Raw genomic sequence first — 26,553 nt, forward strand, 5'->3', positions numbered from 1 at the left:
GAGAATTGGATAGCTGATATTGACAAGATTGTTACCCAAATTCCATTTAACCAGCACGTTCTGTATACCATGATAAAGGATGTAAATACAAAAAAGTCCAATGCTTTGAATAAATGGAATGTATTTGCCTGCATTTTCTTCAGCAGCATAGAAATGAGCACAAGGCAGAGAACTACAAGTACCCAGAAAGAAAAATTTCCTGTTTACATGAGCTTGCCATGTTAATCGTTGCCAACAACCACAGTTTCATCCGATCAAAATAGCCTCATACTTTAAACATCTGTGCCTTTATTTTCCTCAGCGAGGTTGAGTCTAGCAGAAACACTTTTTAAAAAGTCTGTGCAAATCTCAAGGATTATTTTATCTAAAGTTAACCAATTGTACCTAGTGTTGAACAATTTTCCTTTATATTGTGTAAAATTTCTGTGAGGTGTCAAGAGTCATTTGAGGACTCTGACAAAAGGCTTCTTATTGCATCAAAGCTGAATGGCAATTGCTGAATGGAGGAAGCACATTTTGCTTTTTGAAAAATATTTTGACAGCCACCCCCTCCCGAAGTACTTACTCAGTACACGTACTGTCAAATGAGGATTTCATTTCACTAAGACTGGACAAATCTCACATTCACTATGTAGTTTGTGTTCAGTTAGAGATCTCTCCCAGCATATTTGTTCATAATTAGCTTCATCACTCCAGTACTGGGATAAGGAAACTGTTGTACAATGGCTTCTACTTAAAATTTCCTGAGTTGATATATTGACTAAGAACAGAATTGGAAGCAATTGGAGTGGCATTCTACAAGTAAATTTACCGTTATTTACTACTCAAGCTTGCAAATGAATAGTCAATTGAGGAAAGTGCTGAAAGTGGCCTATTGTAAAAGGACAACCCGGCAGAAGCCAACGCCATGAAGCAAAAAGGGAATGAAACTGAACATCTTCACCATTTAATTATGTAGATGAGAAACGTCCAAAAACAATAAGACCTGGCAGCATGAATGTAAAATTCTCAAACTTCCACAACGTTTCCCCCCCCCCCCCACCCCCCGTCCCTTTTCCCCTATCTTTCCTCTTTAGTTTTCTTTTTTTCTCTCCTGATCCATTGGCTCATATCACCCCAGGTCTTCCCCTTCCCCCACCGCCCATCATCCACACACTCCTCACACTGGTTCCCCTCCCCACCTCCCTCCCTTTACTCCAGGCTCCACTGTCCTCTCCTATCATATTCTGCCTTTTGTCACTTCCACCCATCACCTTCCAGCTTCTGACACCATTTCTGTCCTCATCTGCCTATCACCCCACCTGGACCTATCCTATCCCTTCTTGCTCCACCCCTTCCCTCTACCTTTATATACTGGCCATCTGCCCCTTCCCTTCCAGTCCAGATGAACGGTCGACTGTCCATTTCCCTCCATAGATGCTGCCTGACCCACTGAGTTCCTCCAGCACTTTGTGTTGCTCCAAATTCTAGCATCTGCAGTCTCATGTCTCTGTTTAGCTCTTAAACTTTAAGTACCTCTAGGAGGCAAGCAATACAATTAAATGATCCTATTTTCTGCAGTTCTCAGGCATAAACAAGAAGACTACACAAATCTATAATTCATAAAATAATTAAAATGTTTAACTGCGCGCATGTATTTATACTATATGACTAATCGCAAAAATGTGAAATATTTCTACAAACATAAACCTATAATTATTCAACTGAACAGCCTGGCTCTACATTCCAAGTTCTCCCTCAGTCTCCATTATGAATGTTATTCCTGTGTTTCAATACATCAGACTCTCCTGGTAGGAACAACATGCAGACTTGTCTACACCCTCCCAGCAGTTATTCAGTACTTAGTCAAGAAACTAGTATGCACAACTTAGAAGTTTGCTATCAGCCATTACACAGTAATAAAAATCCCACAAGTTCCAGTTAGGTACATGGAAGGAAACTAAAATGGTAACCACAGATTTAGTTTCACCAGGGTAATCAATGGGCACTTACAAGATTCATTATAATTTTCCTGTATTTTGGAGAGCCATATGTTTAAAATGTTCAACTCCTCTTATCTTTGTTACAAGTTGCAAATAGGAAGAAAAACTCCTGGCTCTGATCACCACTGGCAGAGACCTAACTGTACATCAGGTATGGGAATTATTGATTCCTCTTGTTTTCTATGCATGAACCAAAATGGAGAAGAAGCAATCACAGAAAAGAAAATGGTAAAGCATGGAAAGAGAACCATTCACACCAGGTCAATAAACTAGCAAAATAGAGACAGCAGACAGCACATTTTACTAAAGGCGAATGAGGTGGAGTGGTGTTAGTTTGAAAAAAATGACGGAGGAGGGGGAGGGTGTGTATGTATGTGTGCATGCGTAGGTTTGTATACAGTATATACACACACAAAATTCTTTAAATAGGATCCATGGAATTGAGTACAAATGGATTTCTAACCTTCGTAAGAGAAGGTGGTTGCAATCTGGAATACATTGTCTCAAAGTGGTAGAGGCAGGTTCTCTTACAACAAGTGTTTGGATGAACACTTGAATCGCCAAGACCTAGAAGGCTGTGAACCAAGTGCTGGTAAATAGGATTGGTATAGATAGGTACTTAATGGTCAGCATGGATATGGCAGGCTGTAGGGTCTGTTTCTGTACTCCGTGACTCAATGACACTGGTTAGGTTCCAGCTGGAATATTATGGCCAGTTCCAGACACACCACTTTAAAAACATTTGGCCTTTTAGTGGGGTGGTTACCTGTCCTTATTCTTCAGGGATTGTTCCCAGATTGCACACACAGATCAGATGCTGCATCTGTACATGCAGCCTGGCTGATGACTGCAGCATACAGGTTTCCCACCTGCTACCAGGCCTACCTTGTTGCTTGCCTGGATTTTGACTTGGAGAGAGGACAGGGGCCTCAGTAGGTGGGGCTAGAAGATGGGATGGCAGTTCAGAGAGTGTAAAGGAGGACACTTGGGTGGAAAGGACAGGATTCAAAAGTGCAACATGTAATGCTGGTTGGTACCACTATGAATTGTAGTAAATTACCAATTGCTCTATGTTGATACAATGTTTCATTGTCAAACCATAGATTTGACTTATGAATGCCAGGATGCCAAAAGCCTTCTTTACAACCCTGTCTACCTGTGATGCCACTTTCAGTGAATTATGTATCTGAACTCCCAGATCCCTTTGTTCCTTCGCACTCCTCCGTGCCCTACCAATAGAATCATAGAACACTACAGCACAGAAAACAGGCCATAGTGTTCTACCAGGTAGAGGATGTCTGTCTCTAGAGAGAAAGCCACGAAGAAATGTTGCATTGCCCAATGCAAGTTCTTTTATAAATAAAGTACCTTTGGTTGTTAGTATTAATAACCACTTATTATCTACAGTTCTGGTCACCACACTACAGGGTAGCAATAGAGAGTGCGCAGAAGAGATTTGCCAGGATATTATCCGAATGGAGGGCTGTTGTCATGAGGAGGGATTGGTTAGGCTGGGTTTAGTCTCATTGGAACATAGGAGGTCTAGGGGTGACCTTACAGAGGTTTTCAAAATTGTGAGCAGAATAGATAGGACAGATAATCAAAGTCTTTTTCCCAGGGCAGGGATGTCTAGAGCTAGAGGACATAGGTTTAAAGTGAGAGGGAAGGAATTTACAGTGAGGGGGAAGGAATGTAAAGATCTGAGGGGCAAGTTTTTCCACAAAAGGGTGGCGACTATTTGGAATGAGCTGCCAGAGGAATTGGTGGAGGCAGATACTATTACATTTAAAAGGCATTTGGACAGTTACTCAGATAGGAAAGGTGTAGAAGGATACAAGCCTAACACAGGCAAATAGGATTAGCATAGATAGGCATCATGGTCAGCATGGGTGAGGTGGGCCATGAGGGTCTGTTTCTGTGCTATACATTTCCATGATCTAAAATTATCTTCCAATATCTTAGATACTGAGATAGAGAGATACCAAAACAGAAACAAGAGGGGAGATGAGAGTGGGGAAGGACAGAATATAGAGGCAACAATTCAAGCTGGACTCCTGAAACTATGCATGAGCATCCAGAGCACATGGATACTGGTGACATGAGGGAAAAATAATGCTTGCCCAGTAATTGTCCAAAAGGTGGTGAAAACAGATTCATCAACTTCCAAAAAGAAACCGCCATGAATTGGAAAATTTCCACAGCCACTGAAAAAGTTAAGGGAATGAGACTCATTGAATAGCTCTTCCAAAGTGGGGAAAAGAAATACCGAGTTAAGTGGTCTCATCCTTTGTGTATTATCTGTGCCACAACCTAAAAATGTTACAGTACCATCCCAAATTGTAAAAATTGTAAAATTCTTTTTTATATCCAAAAATCACACCGAAAGTGGTTATGATTAAACCAGTCACGTTCCACTGCTCACTGTATGCTACAGGTGATCAGGACGAGAGGTGACCCTGCCCAACCCCAGCATGGGCTGCACCCCTGTCCCCACACCCCCAAATCCACTTCTAGATAGACCATGACCAACTTCGTGCTGAGAACTGAATTGTGCATAATTAGCAATTAAGTGGCAAGAAACTATTGATTTACCGAGCTGCTTCAGCTTTGAATCCAATTTGAAACAAAATCTGGTGAATCAAACCTTTAAATTGAAGGATTATTTTCTGTAAGTTTTATTTATGGCATTTTATTAATGACCAACTGCCAGCCCTCAACCGTTGTATGATGTAATCAGCTAAGAATTTGCCAAGCACTAATGCATTCTTTCAGGTCACAGAATATATTTACCCTGTCAAATCCTGTAATGCATCTTCTCAGAGTGCAAAGTCAGCATAAACCAACAATTTAATTTCAACACAACATAACCACTGTACTGAGGTAATTAAAGTGCTTCGTAAACTGCATCAACTAAGATGTACGAGTATCTGCTCAAGAAAGCTTGGTGACTCGATAAATGAAAATTGAAAAGCTGTTGCTTTCCAAATTGGAATGCATGCAGAAAGGAGAAAAACTGAAGTTAAACCAGACCACGTTTAATGACAAAGTATGATTGGGCGATCACTTAGAGTGTAGAAATTAATCACACTCTCTGCTTGATTCTATATTTCAAATACTAGAGTAGGAAAAGAATTATATTCAGTGAATACATCAATTTAGGTTGGTCAAGAGAAGCACAAGGGAAAGACTTCAGACACATTATCACCTGACAGTAAAATCCCTTCACATGCTCTGAATATGAACTATTAAATCCTGATAAATTATTTATTACTTATTTTCTCTCTCAGTTCTGTATGACAGGTTTTTGACCTGAAAAGTTAACTGTTTCTCTCTCCACTAATGCTGCCAAACCTGCTGAGTGCTTCCAATTTCCAGCATCTGCAGTTGGCGAGAGCTGAAGAGACAGGGCCTGATAATTACTGTAAAAGATAGTTTCTTGTTTTCTCTTTCCCAGTTCTGATGAAAGCTCCAGTCTGAAACATTAACCACTCCTTTTCACATTGATGCTGCCTGACCTGTTAAGTGCTTCCAGAATATTCTGTTAATTCAGTTTTCCAGCATTTTCAGTTGGGCAGGGTGAAGGGGAGAGAAAGATGTAGGGAGGGAGAAATAGAATAGAGTGCAGAGAAAGCATGAGTGTTGGCATGAGATGGAAACAACAGCTTGGAAAGAAAGACATCCTTCAGGAGGTCCCAACCATCTTTCCAGTCCAAGTGCAATGACAATGGTAGTTACCTTGCACAAAACAAGGTCTCAGACAGCAGTAGGATAAATGAAAGTTAATCTCAACCTGTTAAACATTGATTAATGAATGAACTTGGCTGAGATAATTATTGTCACAATAATGACCCAACATCCCCATGACTCTGCACAGTGGGACATGAATGCCAGGATTTTTTGTTCCCACTCAAGTGAATATTACTACCACTGAGCCAGCTGACATCTTTGGGTTGATTGTGAAGTGACCTTGGATAGATTAAATCATTTCCTTTTAAAATCAAAACCCTTTATTAATCTGCAGCAATGTGAATAATGTATTTTTGTCTTTTACAAATGGTACTAATAATCAATTTTTGGTGAAAGGCAAAGAATGAAAATTTTAAAGTGCTTTAAAACCAAATATTTTCCCCATTCACAATCTGTTTGGCTGCATGCAATGAACAGTCAGTGCAAGAACTGATTTAACTACCCCTAGATTTCTAAGGTTTCTCTTCCCACAAGAGTGCTGCCTGACTGGATGAGGGTTGCTGGCATTTTCTATTTTTATTTCATATTTCCAGTATCTGCAATTTTGTTTTGAACTTCAAGTGAATAAACATCTAACTTATTGGCAGGAACATATCTGTCATTGTTGTGGTATGGCAACTTGATGCAAATTATCAGCTTGCATTAATTTCTGTAGTGTGTTAGTATAACAGTGGTAAGTAGAATATAACTTATATCAGGTTTTCAGCTGTGACATATTCTTTCCTGCTTCAGCTCCAGAGAGAACGTTTTATTTGAGGAAGCTATCACATTGATTTGAAATTTTCATCAGATAGAATAAACAAAAGGATAGAGCCCTCATTGAAAAGGCAGCAATTTGCTGGCAGGTGAACCACAAAAAGAAATGAAACTTGAGCTTTAATTTTTCACCTAAATCCATATACTTGATATCATACATTTATTTTAATTTATATATTCATAGCAGTCATACAGTCTTTTCTAGATGCTGTTGTCTTTAATGCAAATTCTTTCTAATGATAGGAAGGACTAAGAGTTTGATTTATGGGAAAAGTACGAGAGAAAACTTTCAAGGAGCATAAGTGGACAATAAAAGCTTCTACAAAAAATATTTAGCTAACACAAATAAGTCTGTCGTAGTCAGAAACAGGAATATTTGTAAGGGGAACAAAGAAATACATTTTTCATGAAGGGTCCCGGACCTGAAATGGCAACTGTTTTGCCTTCCACAGATGCTGCCTGACCTGCTGAGTGTTTCCACATTTCCTGATTTAAAGAAGTGTTTTGTTTTTGTTTTCATAGGACACAAGTAGAACAGTTCCTTCAAAGTGGTGGCAGATGAAACCCCACCATTTGAAAAAAAAAGGAGAGAACTGAAGATTAGCTAGCTAAACAACAGTAGTAAATAAAAAGCTGCAGTACATTATGAAATGTCATAAGAGGCATTGACATTTTCTACATGGGATTAAACAAAGTCAACATAGGTTTATGAAAAGGGAAACAGCGGTCAATAAAACCAAGGTGTTTTTTTTTGAGGATGTAACTGGTAGAATAGATAAGAGCAAATGAATATAGTGTATTTGGATTTTCAGAAGGCCTTTGATAAATAAATTCCCACCCAAGAGGTTAAGGCACAAAAATCAAGATACCTGGAACTTAGGGCAATATACTTACATGGATTGAAAATTAATCGGCAGGAAGGAAAGAGAAGGAATAAGTGGGACTATCTTAGGGTGGTAAACAGTGATTGGTGGGGTACTGCAGGGATCAATGCCTGGGCACCAACTAGCTACATTATACATCAGTGATTTGGATGAGGGAATAGAGTATAATTTTTTTCCAAATTTGTCACTGACAAAACTGGGTGAGACTTCTTGCTCATTGTGAAGGCCATAAAGAGGCTTTAAGGTAACGTAAACAAGTTGGATAAGAATAGGAAAAACATGGCACACGCAGTCTAACGTGGAAAAATGTTTAGAAAAGTGGAAAGACAGTTATTTACATGGTGATAGATTGGGAAATGTTGATGTACAAAGCAACCTGACACTGGAAACAAGCATACAGATGCAGCAGGAGACATGAGAAATTCTACAGATGCTGGAATCTAGAGCAATACACCCTAAAGTGCTGGACGAACTCAGGAGGTCAGGCAGCATTCATGGAGGGAAATAAATAGTCGACATTGAGTCTCAGCCCAAAATATCAACTATTTCCCTCCATGGGTGCTGCCTGACCTGCTGAGTTCCTCCAGCACTCTTTTTGTGTATTGATATAGGTGCAGCAAGCAGTTAACATGGCAAATGATATGTTGATCTTCACAGCAGGAGTTGTGTGTGCAGGAGTTGTGTGTACAGGAGCAGGGATGTCTTAGTACAATTACACAGGATCTTGAGAACACAACCATCATACTCTGCATACTGTTTTGATCTCCTTACCCAAGAAAGGATAGAAGTGCCATTGAGAGAGAGCAGTGAAGGTTTACCAGACTGATTCATGGATGGCTGGACTGTATTACAAGGAAAATTTGGGTCAACAAGGTTTGTTTCTACTCAGGTTCAGAAGAGAGGGGATCTAATTGAAAGTGAACCTGTAAAATTCTCTACCAGTGAAGATGATGTTGGCCAAATTGCTGAATGCATTTAAGGAGGTAGTAGAGAGACTCCTATCCACAAAAGGCAGAAACATACAGAGATAATGGATTGACCATGATTGTATTGAATTAAGGAGTAGGCTCAAAAGGCCTATTTCTTTTGTTTCTATGTAAATTTAACAATTCAGGACAAAAATATTACAATGTTTTGTCAACAGATTTTAAGGTAGATAGAATCCCTTGACATTACAAGTTATCTCACGTCTGAACAAAACAAAAAGGGTGATGGTGCTGTGCAGAGAATTCCATTGAGCAACAATCAATCATTAAGTTCTTGAACTGAATGTTAATTTAAGAATGCAATGGCAACAGGTTTAAGCTAAACCTAAAGATTTACAATTAGCTGGCATGATGAAATCAATGAAAGCACTGCTCCTAGTTACAAAGATACATCTCCACAAATACCTTAAATTTGTAACTAACCTGTAATTCCACCTGCAGAATCTGCACAAGCGTTGACATTAACATTGCTTCTCATTTCCTCATTGCTCCCATATTTCATGACCGAATTTATAGAAGTCAGCGTATTGAGGAGCTGGGAGTTGAGGGACCCAATCTGTGAATGGGGTTGTCCAAAGGCATCAGCTAGTTCAGTATAATTTTCAGCAAGTAGCATCTGCTGCTCCTGCAGCAACTTTTGTACACGCTCAACATAGTGGTTCAACGTGGATTCTGCCTCAGGATTTTGCTCTGTCTCTTGGTATTTCGCAGCAAACACAGAGTCATCACCAACACCGATGCTCTTTGTGTTAGCAGGCACAAGTTGCTGATTGATAGTGCCACAAGCAATATTTCTTGTTTTCAAACCAACAAGGAAGTTTTCATTTATGTTTAACTGACCAACTCCAAAATCTTTGGTTTTAACAGATGATGACTTCTCCAAATCAATGTCACAAGTAGATGTTGTGCCCACGCCAACGGAGCGGGTTTTAACAGTTGCATTGATATCCTTCACTCTACCGTCTCCCACAGCGACAGTTCGGGTTTCAATGGCTGTAGTGTTGGTCTCCTTATTACAATTGCTCGCAAAGGTATTGGTGGTGGAGTCTCTTAGCGTTACTAGCTCAGTATTAGTGAATTGGTTCAATCTGTTCACATCTGTGTGTGTTTGTTGGTTTGCTGTTTGGGGTACTGCCATTACTGCTGAATCAACTGCATTAACTTGCACTGTGTTCATACCGGAATTCATCAGCTCTTTTGGTTGGCAAATAATAACATCCACTGAACAATCACCAGACCCTATTGATTTAAATTCCCTGACTTTCTTCTTGGTAAGATCTTGCTCCTCCATTGTTCCTTCTGTATTTACAGCTGCATCACAGAAACTTTTCAGTCCACAATTCATTGCTTTGTCACACATTACAACACGGTGACCCACAGCCATATCCTGCAATTCCACCTTCTCGTGTACAACCCAACAGTTCATGGGTATATCCGAACCCACAGCAATATCTTGATAATCAGGCCTACAAGTGACTCCAGTGCTGTGTGTTTGCTGCTGAGTGCCTACACAAGCATCACAATAGTTTACATGGTCACCTACTATTTGGTTTTTCATTTGCACTACTGCTTGTACTGATGCACTGGTGGCCAGAGGTTGTGCCATTACATATTTATCTGTCCTTTTCCTTGATCCAGCAACCTGCAGCTCCAATTTCAGTTTACTCATTTCTACTTCATGAGTGGCTTCCTTTAATTGCACCTCAAGCCTGTAAATTTTCTCTTTCAGTGCATCAATAGTCTGCTGTTGCAGCTCAATTTCCATGTCAGCCTCTGTGGTGATACCCAATAGAGTCTCAGTGACCCCAATACTGGCATCGGTCTGGTCAACAGCTGCCCTCACTGCCACATCTTTGAAACATCTTTCAGCTCGATGATAAACTACAAATTCATTCATGTCCACATCTGCTCCAACAGCTACCGACCTGTACTCTCTTGCTTTCACCAATGGCTGTGCGCTCTGCTTCTCATCACCACTGTCCTGAATCTTTTTCTCAAGTGCCTGCATTTCTGCTGTCAGTTGCCTGAACTCTTCCATCCTCAAAGAACTCTGTTCTAAGCTTTCCATTTCATCCTCCGAGTCGATGTGCAGCTCTCCACCCTGCTCTGTCTGTAGCAACTGTTCAAAATGGTCTGCATTTCCTGCACTGTAGGATCGCTTTCGAAACCCACAAGCAGTGCTCTGCTTCACAGTTTTTTGGCTTTTCAGCTGTGCTGTTAATTGCCTCCTTTCTTCCTGTAACACTGAAATTTTTACCTGTAGAATTGGAATTGTTTTCACTTGCTCCTCCAGCTCCTTGAGCCGCCGAAGTGCAACGACCATTTGCTCCCTGATATGCTGCAGATGCATTGGGGTGACGTTTGTGACAGGCGTTGTGATGCCTGAGCTCAAAGGGCTGTGACGAATGGAACTGCCCATTGATGAAGCAAAATAAGGATTGTAATCTCCATTTGCCTGGAAGCCGTTCTGAATTTGCTGGGAATTTGGCGAGACTTGATTTAACCCTGTGGATCCTGTAAATGAAACTAAAGAGCTGGTTGAACCCATGCCTCCAAAACTTGCAAACCTAGGGCGCCGTGCATCTCCGACAGTAGACTGCATGATCAGTCTCTCCTGCTCCAACCTTCTGCGGGTTTCCATCAGAGTTTTTTCAACATGGAAATTATGTGCTGCTGGCCTTGGTGAAGGCGGAGGTAACAGTTTCTTTTCTTGAGTACTTGAAAGTGCTGGGGATGCCTCAATTCCACCACTTCTTATTTGAGGGGTATGCTGGCTTCTTGCACCAATAAACAGGGATGGTGACAATTTGTTATCTTCACTGTTGGAAGAGGACAGGGATTCTGTCGATGTCCATCCACTGACCTGATCTCCAGCACTTCTAGGGTTTGCAGGACCTTTAACCACTTTGGACTTTCTTTGAATATTCAGTTTCTTTATAGTGTTTCCTCTTTGTATATCATCCACATATTTTAGAAAATCCAGGTCAATTTGAAAACCGTAAGGAGTTTCCACAGAATATGGAGATTGCGGATCCTTCTCATCTTCTCCGTTTAAAGAACAGTCTCCTTTTTCTGTTGGGGAAAATGAAAAATAAAATTGATTTTTATTGTCCATGCAACACAGGTACTTTTCAAAGAAACTGGCAGGAAATAAGTTTTTTTTAAGTGTCATTTCAACTGAGCAATCTTTGTTGAAACAGTTAACACAATGTTCAGAACAGAAAGACGATTAGCATGCAATCTTGCTTTGAAGAGTTTGTAACTATATTACAAGATGTATGCATTTCAGGGATTTAACAACTTTATTAAAATGCCACATTAAGTAGATAAAGATCTATCACTACAGATACCTTAATTAGCACCAATCTATGACATTCTGTTAAAATGGAACTTGATGCAGCTTAAGCTTTTGAGCTGAATTGTTGTGCCTTAAATCAGGTGACCACATTCACTGCAGTGAACCGTATCGTGAAAGATTCCACCAGGGTGAGAGTTAGAAACAGAGAGTAAATACGTGAACGATTCCTACTAAAACAAAAATCACTGCTGACAGTCTTTCCTTCTCTGCTCCAAGTTTGCTACAATAAAAGAGAAGAGATTTCACATTTTACTAACTTGAAGTTTTAAAAACGTACTCGATCCCCTTGTGTTTAAGCAACTGCTTCTTACTGGTTACAGTACAGTCCCAATCAGGTTGTGCTCAACTCTGAGCATACTCACTAAAAATATGCAGTCAGACCCGTTTCTGACAGGGTCTGAAATTCCACAGCAAGTGAGGAACTGTCTAATCAAATAACAGGCAGGAAGACAGAACAATCCTAAGAAATTCTGGGTAAAGTTATCCAGGCAAGCTAATTATTGCACATTATTGAGCTGTTTTGAAGCAACATTACGATGTAAAAAGAACGGCTGCCTCTTCACATTCATGAACTGTGATAGTTTTGGCCTATACTACCGAACAGGAAAGGAGAATTCCATTACTTACAACTGCAGACAAGCAACTGTGAGGAAACAAGATCCAGCTTCTGAAATGGTGGTTAAATTTACATTCAAACTTTTCTCTCCCCTCTTCCTCCAAACCTCATGAAACAAATTGCTTTTGTAATCTCTGACTCAGGGCTTCAAAATACTTTCAGCAAACTTCAACCAGGCTGAAAAAGCTGTCAACCGAAGCCCTGCCTGCTCTTACTCATGCTGTGCCCTATAAGGGAAAATTCCAGTATTAGAGTAAACTTAGCCAAGTACAGCACACCGTAGCAGAGGCTGGACAGACACCAATGAAATGCCTTTTCGAAATATGCCCCAGCTCCCCCACCTGCTGTTGAACACTGTCTTTTTGAACTGAAACAGAACTTCTTCTGTTCATTCAACTGACATGTTAAAAAAGCCAATGCATATTCTGCTAGAATGTAACATTGATTCAACGGAAAGTGGTGGTGGTGGAGGGGAATGTATACAAATGTGCACTTCTTTATAAAATCCACATACCACAGTAGTTTTAAACTCATAACAGCAAATAAAATTGTTTGGTTCCACGAGTCTCAAAATAAGAAAACTGTGTCTTTTATGTCAGATAGGTTTTAAATTTCTGTAAAAGTTTAGTTTCAAATTATAGGAAATGGGTGCATGTTCCAAATTGAGCGGTGATTTTAATATTTTTAAAATCAGAAAATGTCAAATCTCTCTTTTGCTTCTCAATTAGTGAGCTTTTTGTGTGGTGCTTTTTTTCCCCCGAATTCCCAGCCATTTTTGAAAACCAGAACATGAATTCCATCCTAAGCTGGTGGACATGATGGATGGGACAAGCATTTCACAGTTCTCCATTTCTTCTCCAGACAGTCAGTTTCTTGGCCTGTGTGTCCACATGGCAAGTTAGCAGCCAAATGTCCAGTTTTCAGTGAATGCTGTGGTTCCATCAAGTGCAGACCATCCTGATTGGCTGTGTTATCAGGCACTACCCACCCGTGTGGCACCATCTTTCTTGTGACTGACTGATGCTAGGCATTAGTTGAATCAGTGATTGGATAACAGCTGGTTTGACTGGGCTGGGCCACGTGGACCTGAATAAAAGGCTCTTGAGGAGAGCAGACAAGGGAACAAGGACCGAAGCCAACCATATCCTGCTGGAACGCTCTACCTCATGGCATCAAGGAGCTGGTGCTTCTGTGCTGTGTCAGGGAGAGTAAATTGCTAATTTCACACAAATATCACAAACAACGTGGGCACCTAAACTTGAATCATAGACTTCTCATCCTGGGCGCAAACAGTCTATCACTGTGCTTTGCCCACAGGGAAGCAGAATTATTTTTGTAAAAACATTACATTACAAAATACATGCATACAAGGGGGAGATTTGTTGTCTATTAAATGAAACTCATTGAATACTGCAAATAGAATATGTAATACAATAGGTTTTCTGCATTACACATGAAGTAATTTGTACGATACTGAATTAAATGCACAGATATGAACGGCCTTCAAATTAATGACTATAATGATCAACAGAATAACTTTGTTGATACATACAGAAATCTGGCAGCTTGGCGTCCAACCTAATTTAAATCATAACCATGTCTGATGTAGGGGTCAAAAGTTGTTTGGTGAGTCAAGTCATCACCAGAAGCAAGTGGAAAAAGTGCACAGCACACCAACTGCATGGAATTTGGGGATGCTCACTATATCCTTATGGGATTTGGAAGAGGCACCAAGAAATCTGTGAAAACTCACTCACTCCATGGGGACCTCCTCTAATAAAACTGGTCCTAATTTATATCAATGATTTGGCTGAGGGGATCAAGTATAGTATTTCCATCGGTTGATGGTACAAAACCGATGGCAGGGTGTGGTTTGAGGAGGATGTGGAGAGGCTTCAGGGGGATATGGAATGGACAAGTATATGGCAGATGGAATATAATGAGGTCACCTATTCCAGTTAAAAAAAGTGGAGCATTTCTTTTCAATGGTGAGAAGTTCAAAGCCTAGTGTTCAGAGAGGCAAGGGTATCCTTGTGCAAGAATCATTGAAGGTTAACATGCAGGTAGAGCAAGCATTTAGGAAAGCACCTTGCCCTTTATTGCATGAGGATTTCAATACATGAGTAACTATGTCTTGCTGAAATTAAATAGAACCCCAGTCAATAGCAACTGGAATATTGTGTATAGGTCTGGTCTCCCTACCCAAAGGAGGATAGACTTGCAATAGGGTTTGACTTCTGGGATGGGAGGGATTGTCCACGAGGAGAGATTAAGCAGACTCTGCCTACAATGCTGAAAGCTTGGAGGAATGATAGATGATGTCATTGAAATATGCAAAATCCTTATGGGGCTTGACAGGGCAGATATGGGGAGGATGTTCTAGTAGGCTGAGGTGCCTTGAACCAGGGGTCATGGTCTCAAGAGGCAAGTCTTTCAGGGAGGAGATCAGAAGAAATTCTTCACCAATCTGTGAAATTCTCCACCAAAGAGGTTGTGGAGGTTCAGATGCTATGTATAGTCGTTATAGGTCGATAAATTTTTGAACATAGGAATCAAAGGATATGGGTTAGTGCAGGAAAGTTGTGTCAAGGTAAAAGATTGGCCATCTTCCTGAATGCCAGAGCAGGCAAGAGGGGCTGAAAGACCAGATAGCGGAGTGGTCCTTCTGCATCTGAATGAACAATCTGCAGCAATGCTGCATTTTAATAGTGGCAGTGGATCTCAAGGCATTGGAGGCTAGAGGTATGGTGGGGGGAGGAAATGTGTCAGGAGTTCAAATGTGGCAGGGACTAAACATGCTTGAAATATAGATATCAAAAACAGGAATCATCCAAACAGCCCAGCTATTCAAAAACTCTGTACAAGGAGTTCATCTGGTAAAAAATGTAACTACAATGCTTATAACTGCCATCATGCTGTTAAAGATCATGGCAAAAACTGAAATACTCAAGTGACGGGGCGGGGGGGGGGGGTGGGGGGCAGGGGTTGGTGACGTTTCCTTCCAATTTTAATATTTTAGACTTTTCCAATTTCACAGTAATTCCATATCCAGTAACACTTAATACCTGGACACTAACCCAAACACCTACTATTAAGGCAGTGTTTCCTCTTGCATTTGGACCTTCCACACTACTAATTTAAATTTTCAAATTGCATGCAAAAAGAAATGAATGGTACTTGTATATTGTCATTCACCCTGAGCACCTTACATTCAGTAAGTTAGATTTGAGGAGTAGTTGCTCCTATTATTTAGGCAACTTTGAATGCAGAGTCCCACAAACACAATATTATTTATCACTGACCTGTTTTGGTGGTAATGGGTAACAGATAAATGTTAGCTAGGACATAAGGAAAGCTCAAAAGGAATAACTCTCAGTAGAGGGACCAGAACTAATCCAGCCCAAAAGTGGCATTATTGCAACAACTTCATACTATATGTCAATTGTTTATGTGATGCAAGGATTCCATGCTAAAAGCAGAACAATGGCCTTCTAAAAATGGATCATGTGTGCTGCCTTGCACAGGCTAGTACAACTGTGTGGGTCAAAGCACCAATAGTACATTGTATCCAGATGTGTACACAATAACTGGTTTTCATACAATCAATTGTTTGAAATTCAATCATACTCATGTGCTGCAACCCATTTACAGCTCAAACAGCTGCACAAAGTAGTATTATTTCATTCTACTTCAGATTATATCCGCTTGACATGCCTAATGAACCTTAAATTTCCAGACTGAAAAACTGGGTTCATTGGCATGTGTGGTACGAGTGCTAAGGCATTACAGCTTATTTAGATTTATATCAAATTTTTGATTCTTTTTATAGCTAAATAAGATTTCCCATCATTTTCAAATTCTTTTAAACAACTGGTGCTTTCACGCTGAAGGTCTGCTTCCAATGATACCAGGACAATGATCTCATTTTATCTTCAGTCAAATGAGAGTTGTAAATGCATCCGTGTGCATGGTCAAGATTCAAGCGTTACATACAATGTCAACCTTAGCTTGGCATTTTGTGTGGAGCCTCACAATTCTGAAGAGTGACATAATTCCAAATATGCTGCTGTTTCTACTATGCATTTCAGATTATTATTACTGCCATAAGTCCATGCAATAGTGGTCAAAAGATGTATTGAAATGCCTTCATCTTCACTTAATAAGAGAATATGATGTGATGCCATAACTCATAGCCCTGAGTTAATTTCTGGCTACATACTGAGTTAGGAGATCACTGTGGGGAATGATATTGCGTTACAAATAGATTCAGTGATAACATAGGGAGCGACAGTGAGATATCTCACCACGGAATGCTATTTAGTTTGCCCTCTTGAGGCGCAAATAGCTAGACAGCACTCGAACATGAACACTACCACTTGGTTACTCTCAAAAATGCACCTGTTATCGCACAATTGCTGTCCTCACACATTATCCAGACGGTTTCATAGACTATTGATCCAGGTGGGCAATACTGGAAACCTATATAACACAAACTGAAAGAAAGACCTCGGATTCAATTTTTTTGCAATTGTAGTCACTAATAGGCGAAGTAGGGTTCAAAATGCCACAGGTTAGGGTGAGCACAGCAACTGCACTTTTCTAAATTTTTCATATGGACCAGGTTGGGTCAAGTATTACTAGTTCACAGTAATTAAATAAATCAGATTCTCATGATTCTTACTACATGGGATTCTGGTAAAGCAGCTTGCAATTCTATCCATTTTACTGTGAACATTGCACACAAAAGCCTTGACTATGTTAAATAACAAAGTTTCAGAAACTGTAAAATAAGAATTCTTATTTTAATAGATTGCTTTCCTGTGCATGACTGCAGAGTTGACTAGTTTGCAGATTCTTTGCTTCAGCAATTCTTAGGGAAGCACTTTGGATGAAATCCATATGGAGCTAGTGGTGGAATAGATGCAATTATGACTTTTACATGGAACACAACTCCAGACTATTTCAGGAATTATGCTCACTGGTAAAATTAACTCAATACCAGTTCCTCAAAATACACTGAGTGTTTGTTTGGTTAGTTAAGTGCAAACAGATTTTGTCTGTAGGCTATGTCATTCCCATTGATAAAAATCAATATTTAGTTCCAAATGCTACTTGGTGGGTTTTAAACTTTAAACTACATACACATGTACACACACAACATTCATATATTAATGCAACACAACATTGGACGTCTGCTTGGATTTAAGAGTAAAGAAAAATCCACCCAAGCACTTGTATTTTTCTACACCTTTGACCCAACCCAAAAGCATTTACAGAGAAGCGGAACAAAGAACTTGCTATACTGCACATATATTGCTGTAGATCAAGAACAGAGGACACGTGGTACATACCTAGATGAAGTACTGAGAAAGGCCAGCATGGCATGGCCTGATCCAAGCCAAACCCCAAACTTTTCTATCAGAGTATGCACTCAGTCCTACCCTGAAACTTTTTCAGGATCCATCAGGTCCAAGAGGGATAATCAGCCTCTTAACACAACAAATTCCACAGCTCTTTATCACTTCAGAGAACTCTTTATGGTCTACTATTGGAGATCATATTTAAAAATAAGATTATATTTAAGATAAAATCTTACACTGTGCTTTTAATTTAAGTCTTGTCCACACTTTGTCCATTACAAATCAGCTGTGGTAATCTTGCCTGAGAAGGTTTTTGAGTTTACATTCCAGGCTGGAGACAAGTTCAAAAATTTAAGCAGACATGCCAGTACTTATAGGACTTTTGGGTGCCATCTTTTGGATGAAATTTTAAATCACAAATCCACTTGTTTGCTTAGTGGGTGCAAAGGATCCCACAGAACCATTTTAGATCCCTGGTTAATGTCCATCCTTAACATTACTAAGACTAGCTGATAATTATCACGCTGCTGTCTATGGCAGCCTACTTGTTACATTTCTTGCAATGCACCTCAAAAATCATTTCATTAGGCATAAACCCCTTTGAAGCATCTTAAAAAGTACATGAAAGGCACCACTTAAATGCAAGCTCATCTTTCTTCCTTGCTGCACTTAACCCTGATGTGATGACAATGTTACACTTTCGTATATTACTTTTCTTGCTTAATGCCTGCTTATTCATATTTAATCATGTTGAGATTTTACAACATTTGATAGCTTGGCTGCTTAGTTCCTCCTACCATCTTATTAACACTTTTCCTGCCAGTCATCAAGGTTTTCCATGCTTTATGGCACCAGCCCCAGTGACATTTTACTTATTTCTTTCAAACAACTTTCTGATGCCAAGTTAATCCCTTTCCAATTCTTCTGTTGCCTTATCTTTGCAGCTGGGCTCCCCTTGGCACCAGCACACTTGTCCTCACTGCTGCCTCTTCCAGCATTAACTTTATCTTTGTCTCAGCACATGTATTGGGCCCAGACTTTTACTTCTCTCGTGCCAAGCTGCTCCCCCTGGATCTGTATCAGCACTGCAAACCACCACTGAACACTGCCTTTGAAAGTTAACAGTGTTTCTTCTGTTCATTCAAACAGAATTGTCAAACACTTGTTTAATTCCTACTATAATATCACATTGATTTTTAAAAATATATAATGTCTTCAGATAAATTGTAGAAAATTACTGAACTTATCAAACCAGCAGTCGCAATGAGCCATTTCAAAATGAAATGGCTGAATTTGCAAAATCATTGAAGGCAAACTGCAATGGGAACAGTGGTGGGTGGAGAGGAATAAAAAAGCCTGGCAATGGTGAGGGGCAGGCTGGCATCAATACTTAGATTGCCCACAGTTCAGAGGATCCAAATGTCAGAGACACAAGTCATTTGCCACTCTCTGTGTCAGAAGACTGCAGAGAGTAGGGTGGAAAGGGATGTTAATTTGGGGGCAAAAATGGAATGAAATCTGGCAAAAGCAATGACAAACAAAATGTGAAGGCAGAAAACAAAACTTTAGACTGGTAAATACATGGCTTGATCAATGAAGTTGGAAGAGGTTGGTAAACAAGTGCTAGAACTGATGGGAGAAGGCACAGTACGGGGAATACAGACAAGGCAAATGCAAGAAACCAATGGCAGGTAGAAGATAATGGGGGGGGAGAGGAGGAAGAGGGATGGGGTAATTAAGGCATCAAGACTTCTAGAGAAGAGCTAAAGTAACAGGCAAAAAGAGGACACAATGGCCTAAATCCTAAAGACAAAGAAAGGGGTGCAGAAACAAGAACCTCACACAGGGCAATGGCAAGCTCAAGGCAGAATGTTGAGAGATAGTAACTTTTAATGTCTTTGTGTCTTGCACTGCACTGCTGCCACAAAACAACAAATTTCACAACATATGTCAGTGATAATAAACCCGATTTTGATCAGGAAGAGTAAACCTGGACAGAAAACACATTAGGAGACAGGAAATAATGAAACAGGTAATGAGGGAATCCTTATTACACCATGAAATGAGCATCTGAAAACATCAAATAACCCCAAAACCAACAATAAAAAAAAGTCTCACTACAAAATTATCCAACAGAGATAGATAAAGCAGAGCAGATGCCATTTGCTATGAGCAACATCATGGAAACACAAATATTAGTAAATTATGATAGATGGTAATCATCTGATGCTACTCCCAACTCAGCATTATTGCTGGTTTAACCTCACTGAGGCCAAAGTGTTCTAACAATACTTGCTTTCACTTCTGTAACATGGCTCTTCTCCGTCCATCTGATGTTGAAACTCATTCAATGCCTTTGCTTTTCAAGATTCACCATTCCTCACCCTCTGGAATTTTCAGGTCTTCCTAACCTCTGATGTAGTTTGGCACCTAGTTCCTCAAATTTATGAATCTCCCTTGTGTTTAATTTCATTCATTGCTTGCCATCCTTCTGTAGCCTTACAATCGAAAATGTTCTCATCTCCTTGCTCAACATTCTTTTGTCCATATACCAACTGTGGCTTTTGTTAGACATGCCTGCCAACCTTCCAGACTCAAAAAGATTGAAAGGAGATGGTAGTTTAAAACACATCTTAAAATCCACCCCATTAAATTAATCTGGATTTTGCTCTATTAGATCGAGGCAAGCACATGCATTCCCTTAGGGTATTCCCTGGGGAGCTGATGTGGTGTTGCAGTGGTTCAAGGTGTACAGGGAGGAAATGAGTCCAGTGTCCTGACTCAGGACAGTGAGAAGTGGTTGCCCTTTAATCAGGAAGGTGTGAACAGGTGGCTTGGAAAGCACCTTTCTCTGCTTTTTCTGAATGTGCTGGAGCACGGTCTTAAGAATTTACTTTCAACTGTAATGGCACACACTAAGAACAGCAGAGCTTTCAGAAAATTATCAGATTTCATGGATGGGAACTGACACAACCTGTATTAAGTTTTCCTCTTTCACGATTTAATTATCGTGTCAAACAATGTCAATGATTACAGGAAACAGCTTGGACAATTGAGCCTGTGCTTTTCCTGGGATCTTGATATAAAGCACATGAAGGGAGCTAACTGTTGCTCCACCCACAACAAGCCCCGAAAATGTTCTTGTTGTCAGTAGAATACAATGTTTGCTACCTTAAATTCACCGAGTTAATTCTTATTTCAATGCAAATATATCATGTACACTAAATATACTTTTACATTTCTTATCAAACATTTTCTTGCAATGAAAATTAATTTGTTACAAGTCTTCTATGCATGTGTGGTTAACTACAAATCCTGTGTGGTTGTCATTTACTCAGCACACTTCTGAAGACTGCATTGAAGATAATCTGAGTGTTAATTTCAATAGCAGGGTCAGGGAGGCAATTGCTCACTATCTACGAAGTTAACTCAATGCAAGGTTTTACATCAGGTCTGAGGTGTTTTTCACCAGCAGATGACCAACAATCACAGAGAGAAACCCAAATTTTAAATATTCATTAACTTAAACAGAGTTTTAAAAAAATCATTCCAATGGCTTGACAATTTGAGAAGCATTAGCAAAAAAAAATCAAATTTTTAAAGGCTTCGGAGAACAACTGAATACTGCTGACACCTCTAGGTAATTAAGACCAAGTCTGGGGCACTTTATTAGTCCTATCAGTTTTCTCTGTTTGCAAGCAAGTCTAGACTGACTGCCTCACATGCTGTCACATTTATGGACCCACGAAACAATGAAGCAGAAGGGAATTCTACCAAGAAATCTTGAAGCAATTTGTCTAAGTTCTTGCTGGGACGATTGAGGTTTTTGAATTTAAAAAAAGTTGGGCAGTATTTTTAAAAATAGCCAGCTCCTACTTTGGTCCTGAGCACTACATCTTTCCCAAAATACCTTTGGAGAATGATTCTGATAAAGACAATTTGGACTTGGAGGCTAGAGTGTAAATGTTAGAACTTTGGGATCTAATTATATATTCAATAATTACAGAATAGTATTGAATAATCTCAGTAACTCAAAACTATGAACTCTTACCTAATCTAATTCCCTGCACTGGTGATTTCACTGTAAATATCAAAGTGATAGTACACAAATTTTGTTTCTCTGTATAGATATTGGAATGCATATGAAATAAAGACATAACTAGTCTACTTACCACAGTAAGAACAGTCTTTCTCCCACAGTGGAAAAAGTTAATCCTTTACTTAGTGCAGCACAGAGAGACTGGCCCACGTATTCTTGACACATCAGCAACGAGCAACGAGCATTACTAGGGCCAGCTCACTCAGCTCTTTTGGTATTTCCTCGTAAACTTTGCAGTAGCTGCCAAACCATAGATCTTAATTCCACCACTATTCTCAATACCAGTTAGCTTTGTGTAAGTCACCTAGAGTTTGTGTGTTACCCTTAAGGTTCTAATGCACAGTTTAAAAAGATAAAAAAACAGACCATACTGCCAATAGAGCAATGTTTAATTATTACATGGTTTTTATTGACAACTGACTCGTGCTTTGAACGCCGGCAGTTAAAGATTAGATAAAAGCTGTGATTGATGGCAGAATATAGGAAATTATTTTTTTGTTTTCAGCATGAGAGCACTGAGAGTGTTTGCTTGCAAAATAAGGAAGTGCCATGGGGCTCAAACAGCTGCACTTGTGATCATTTTCTTAAAGCACCATAGAATTAAAGAATTAGAAAGAAGCTTTAATTACAGAACTGCTTTCAGTGGATTATTCAAGTGGTGGAATTGGGAGATACAAATTTAGAGCTTTGAATCATGCCTTTTCACTCCACAAAGATATAACTTACAGTTTATAGAACAGGGTTGTTGCAACAGAATCATTGATCAAAACAATTGGCATTAGCCAGCAAAAGAAAAAAAGTGAGAAGTCTTAAGTAGAGAGGCCAAAGTGCTTGGGTAGAGGGCATTCTGGATCTTTGTGGACTGGATGGTTATAGGCACACTGACAATGCCAAGGCAAAACAAGTTTGGATGCAGAGGAGACTAGAGCTGGAAGGGCAGGTTGCTCAGGAAGGCTGTGAAGGGTACAGAGAGACTAAGTCAAGGTAGATTTTGTGCATAAAGGTAAAAACTGAGACATTGAGGAAGTGGAGGCCAATTCACGTCAACAGGCATGGGGGGAATATGGTGGTGCAAGTTGCACATGGATAACAAGCCTTATGGAGGACAAAAGATGGAACATTTCACTGGGGAACACAGAGAATGAAGGCTGGAGGTCACAAAGCTTCAGCACAAGACGAACTAAGGCAGAAGAAGTGAAATATCTATGACGTCCTTCGCCCCAAGTAAAAAGAACTTCAAAGGAAAAAGGGAATAGAGATGGACAAGGACCATGTATGGTTCAAGGAAGCACAGATGAATTTCTGAAGAAGAGGGCAATAATAACAATGGAATGATACCAGGAGGAAGAGGGGCAAGAATTTGCAATCTCAATAATTAAATGGTAAATAAGAATAGAGTCTGAAGCAGGAGGTGGTATCATGTACAGTGTGCTTGGAGAGGGCACTAAAGAAAATAAAAGAGGTGAACATTATTGTCTAAAGCATGGAGAAAACTCGCCTTGGATGACTAAAAGTAGGGATGCAGGTGATCTCACTATTACAGCCAAAGGGATTCATCAGCTCCTTGTATGTTGTTGGAGGTGAAAGTGGAAGTAGGGAAGAGAGGTTTAAGGAGTATTAACAACAGGTGTTATCCCTGAATTCCCAGACAATCCTGCAACAGTGAACAGTTTTGACAAAGAAGAGACCGATAATTCTCAATGTTATGTAGCGAACTATGCATTACACAAACTGCGAGGCTTATTTTGTGTGCAATTAGTTTTTAGATAGAGACCATGTTCAAACAGGAGGATGATGCAATATTTTACATTAAACCCTAGAGTAGATTAACTACCATCACACTGCTGTCAAGAGTGGATAACCTCTAGTTTTCCAGATTCAGGCCACATTTTCCCTCAAGTTTATTAATACTGCAGAGCCCCAAATTTTTGCAGTTCACACTTTCTTTAATAAACTGTATGCAATTAACTAATTAATACAGATCCACAATGATACACAAAGACCCATAAAATAATTTCTCTCTCTGAAATGGCTGACACAATAACTCACAAACGGCAATGACCAAGTTGCACCAAGGACCACAAATAGGATACAGCTCATGATATAGGCTTCTTATAGAGTCTACTTTAGTTATTAATTTCAGAATACATCTGGTTAAACTCCAGATGAAGAGCTATCCTGGCGAATAAAAGGTAATAAATCATTGCAACCACAAGGTCCCAAGTTTGGCTCCTAGACAATGTTATGCTTATTGCAGGACAACTGGCAATGTGGCAAGTGCACAATGTTTTGAGACATTGGTTTATTGACCCCTTGGTTCTAGACACCCGAGCCAGTGGAATCATTATTCCTACATCTATCCAGACAGGCCCCATAAGAACTCTCATATATGTTGAAATGAACTGGAACAAGCTCAGCTGTTGCCAAATAACCTGCTTATTATCAGAAATAAAGAATTTCAACTTGGACTGTCCTCCTGATTATCACAGTAATGTTATACAGATGGTAGAGATGTTCTTCAGAACACTTGGATTTGCTGGATCTGTGGCCCTCTAAAGCACAAATGACTTTTGAGGAGGAAGCGAGAAGATCAGCAGGACTCTCAAAATTGCTGGCTTTAATGATGCATCATGTTTCTTTGTAGTTGGCACCAGTGCAATTGGTGATAATGAAAATTCAAATGAAAATAAAGACAGCAGATGCTGAAAATCTGAAATAAAATCAGAATATGCTGGAAACACTCAGCAAGTCAGGCAGCATCTTTGGAAAGAAAAAACAAGTTAACGTTTCAGGTCCAAGGTTCTGATCCTGAAACATTAACTACTTCTCTCTTCACAGACGCCATCTGACCTGAGTGTTCTCAGCATTTTCTGTGAAAATTCAAATCATCGCTGCGAATTTGTGGTGTTTATATTTTGATAATTTTCACCAATTGTCAAGTGGATAAGAATTCCAGGTGTACAATGTTATAACTTCTATTGGTCAATAATGTTGAAATTTACATAGAAAAATAAGCAGATTGATGGAATTGCGATGCCAAAGTACCAAAAAGAAAATTCCCCAAAATCCTTTCATCCTATAGAATAAAAACAAATTTGACTTTATTAGTTGCCAGCTTGTGCTCATTATAAACTAAAGGGCTGTGAAGTGGAATTGCCGAAACATTGGAAAAAAAAATCACAACATCCCACAGAATGAACAAAATTTTACTTATTCAATCACCATAAACCAGCATCTGGTTTGGGACTCCTGCTGTTACAACAAAGATCTTTGCCTTAGGTTCTCTGAGCCACCTCCTGGTGTAATCGCCACATGAGCTAAGCCACGTGCCAGTTTGTGGGAAACAACAATGGCGGCAGCACATACATACTCTGGCACGTTGCATTTCTCTGGAGAACCAATGACTAATCACTCAGCTTTACTTACCGAGAGGACCCTAAGAGTAATCCTTCACTGGCTCTGTAGATTTTTTTTTGTTTGACAACTAATAGCTGGCACAAAAGGAACTCAACCTTATGGCAAGTCTGGAGGTGGGGTGCAGGGTTCGATGTGCTGGCATCTGATCCATTCTCTCACTTCTCCACTGGAGACTAGCTGACTTGGGAGGAAGACATATCTAAGGATTCTTTACAGAATTGCTGTCCAGAGGCAAGTACAGTTCAAACTTCCAAGCCACCTGGTCATCATAATTTATGTAATATTCCCATACAAAGATGGGAGTCCAAGGTAATTTTGGGATTTCTTGACAAGAAACGTGGGATGTGGAAACAGATTTTCTCCAGATCTTCATTTGACAATATCTTCTATGACGATTGCAACACAGACCTTACGGAACAGGGAAATGGTTTGAAGAAATAGTGTATAGGTGAGTGGTAGCATCTAGGAAGAGTTAATGGGAATGTGGGGAGATTAAATGGGATTAGCATAGGATTAGTGCAAATGGATAGTTGGTGTGGGTTCAGTGGACTGAAACACCCGTTTCTGTGCTGTTTGACTTTATTAATTGGACCAAATTATGCTGCTGAACATTCACCTTGGAAGACCTCTGTCAAGCACACCACCACCCCACTCCCTCGATTGACCCATACTACCAAAATACATGAAACACGTTAATTTTGAATTGATTTTTTTTGACCTAACCCACAATAATTGGTTATTGGGTAGTTTATCCAACTTGCTTTCCATGTCCTCTTCATTTATCTTGGTTAATAAATGCTTCAGTTTGACACGTGAAGCACTCACACTGCTTAATAGCAGCTTATGCAGCCATTTATTCATATACTTGAAAAAAATGATGTAGATAGGTGGTACAAGCAAGCAGTTCAAAAGGTCTCCTTGAAAAAAATTTGCAGACTATTTAGCTGCTAATTAGAACCATAAAGATACAGTATGGAAACAGGTTCTTCAGCCCACCGAGTCCACAGTGATCATTAAATCATCCATTTAAACTAATCCTATATTAATCCTTTTCTTTATTCTCCCTACATTCTTGCCAACTCTCCCTAGACTCTACCACTCATAAATACACTAGGGGCATTTTACAGTGGCCAAGCAAGTCTTTGAGGTGTGGGAGGAAACTGGAGGATTTTGAGAAAACCCAGTCACAGGGAGATCATGCAAATTCCATACAGACAGCCCTTAAGGTTAGGATTGAACCTGGGTGTCTGAGAGGCAGAGGCTCTACTCGCTGCCTGATTGTGCCCCCTGAAGTCTTGTTTTGAGTGCATTGAGTTCCTGTTACTGCATATAGAACTCCATTAATCTT

The 26,553-nt window shown here is 39.8% G+C and overlaps 1 protein-coding gene across 1 annotated transcript in view; it reads right to left on the minus strand.

Annotated features, from left to right (window-relative positions):
• Window positions 1-26,553, minus strand: part of kank1a (KN motif and ankyrin repeat domains 1a) — an 83,041-nt gene that overhangs the window by 22,873 nt on the left and 33,615 nt on the right. Inside the window, 1 exon segment of the mRNA XM_052020628.1 lies at window positions 8,779-11,427. Within this exon segment, the coding sequence (XP_051876588.1) occupies window positions 8,779-11,427 (2,649 nt within the window).

This window comes from Pristis pectinata, chromosome 7 (genome assembly GCF_009764475.1).
Source record: "Pristis pectinata isolate sPriPec2 chromosome 7, sPriPec2.1.pri, whole genome shotgun sequence".
NCBI classification, from domain to species: domain Eukaryota; kingdom Metazoa; phylum Chordata; class Chondrichthyes; order Rhinopristiformes; family Pristidae; genus Pristis; species Pristis pectinata.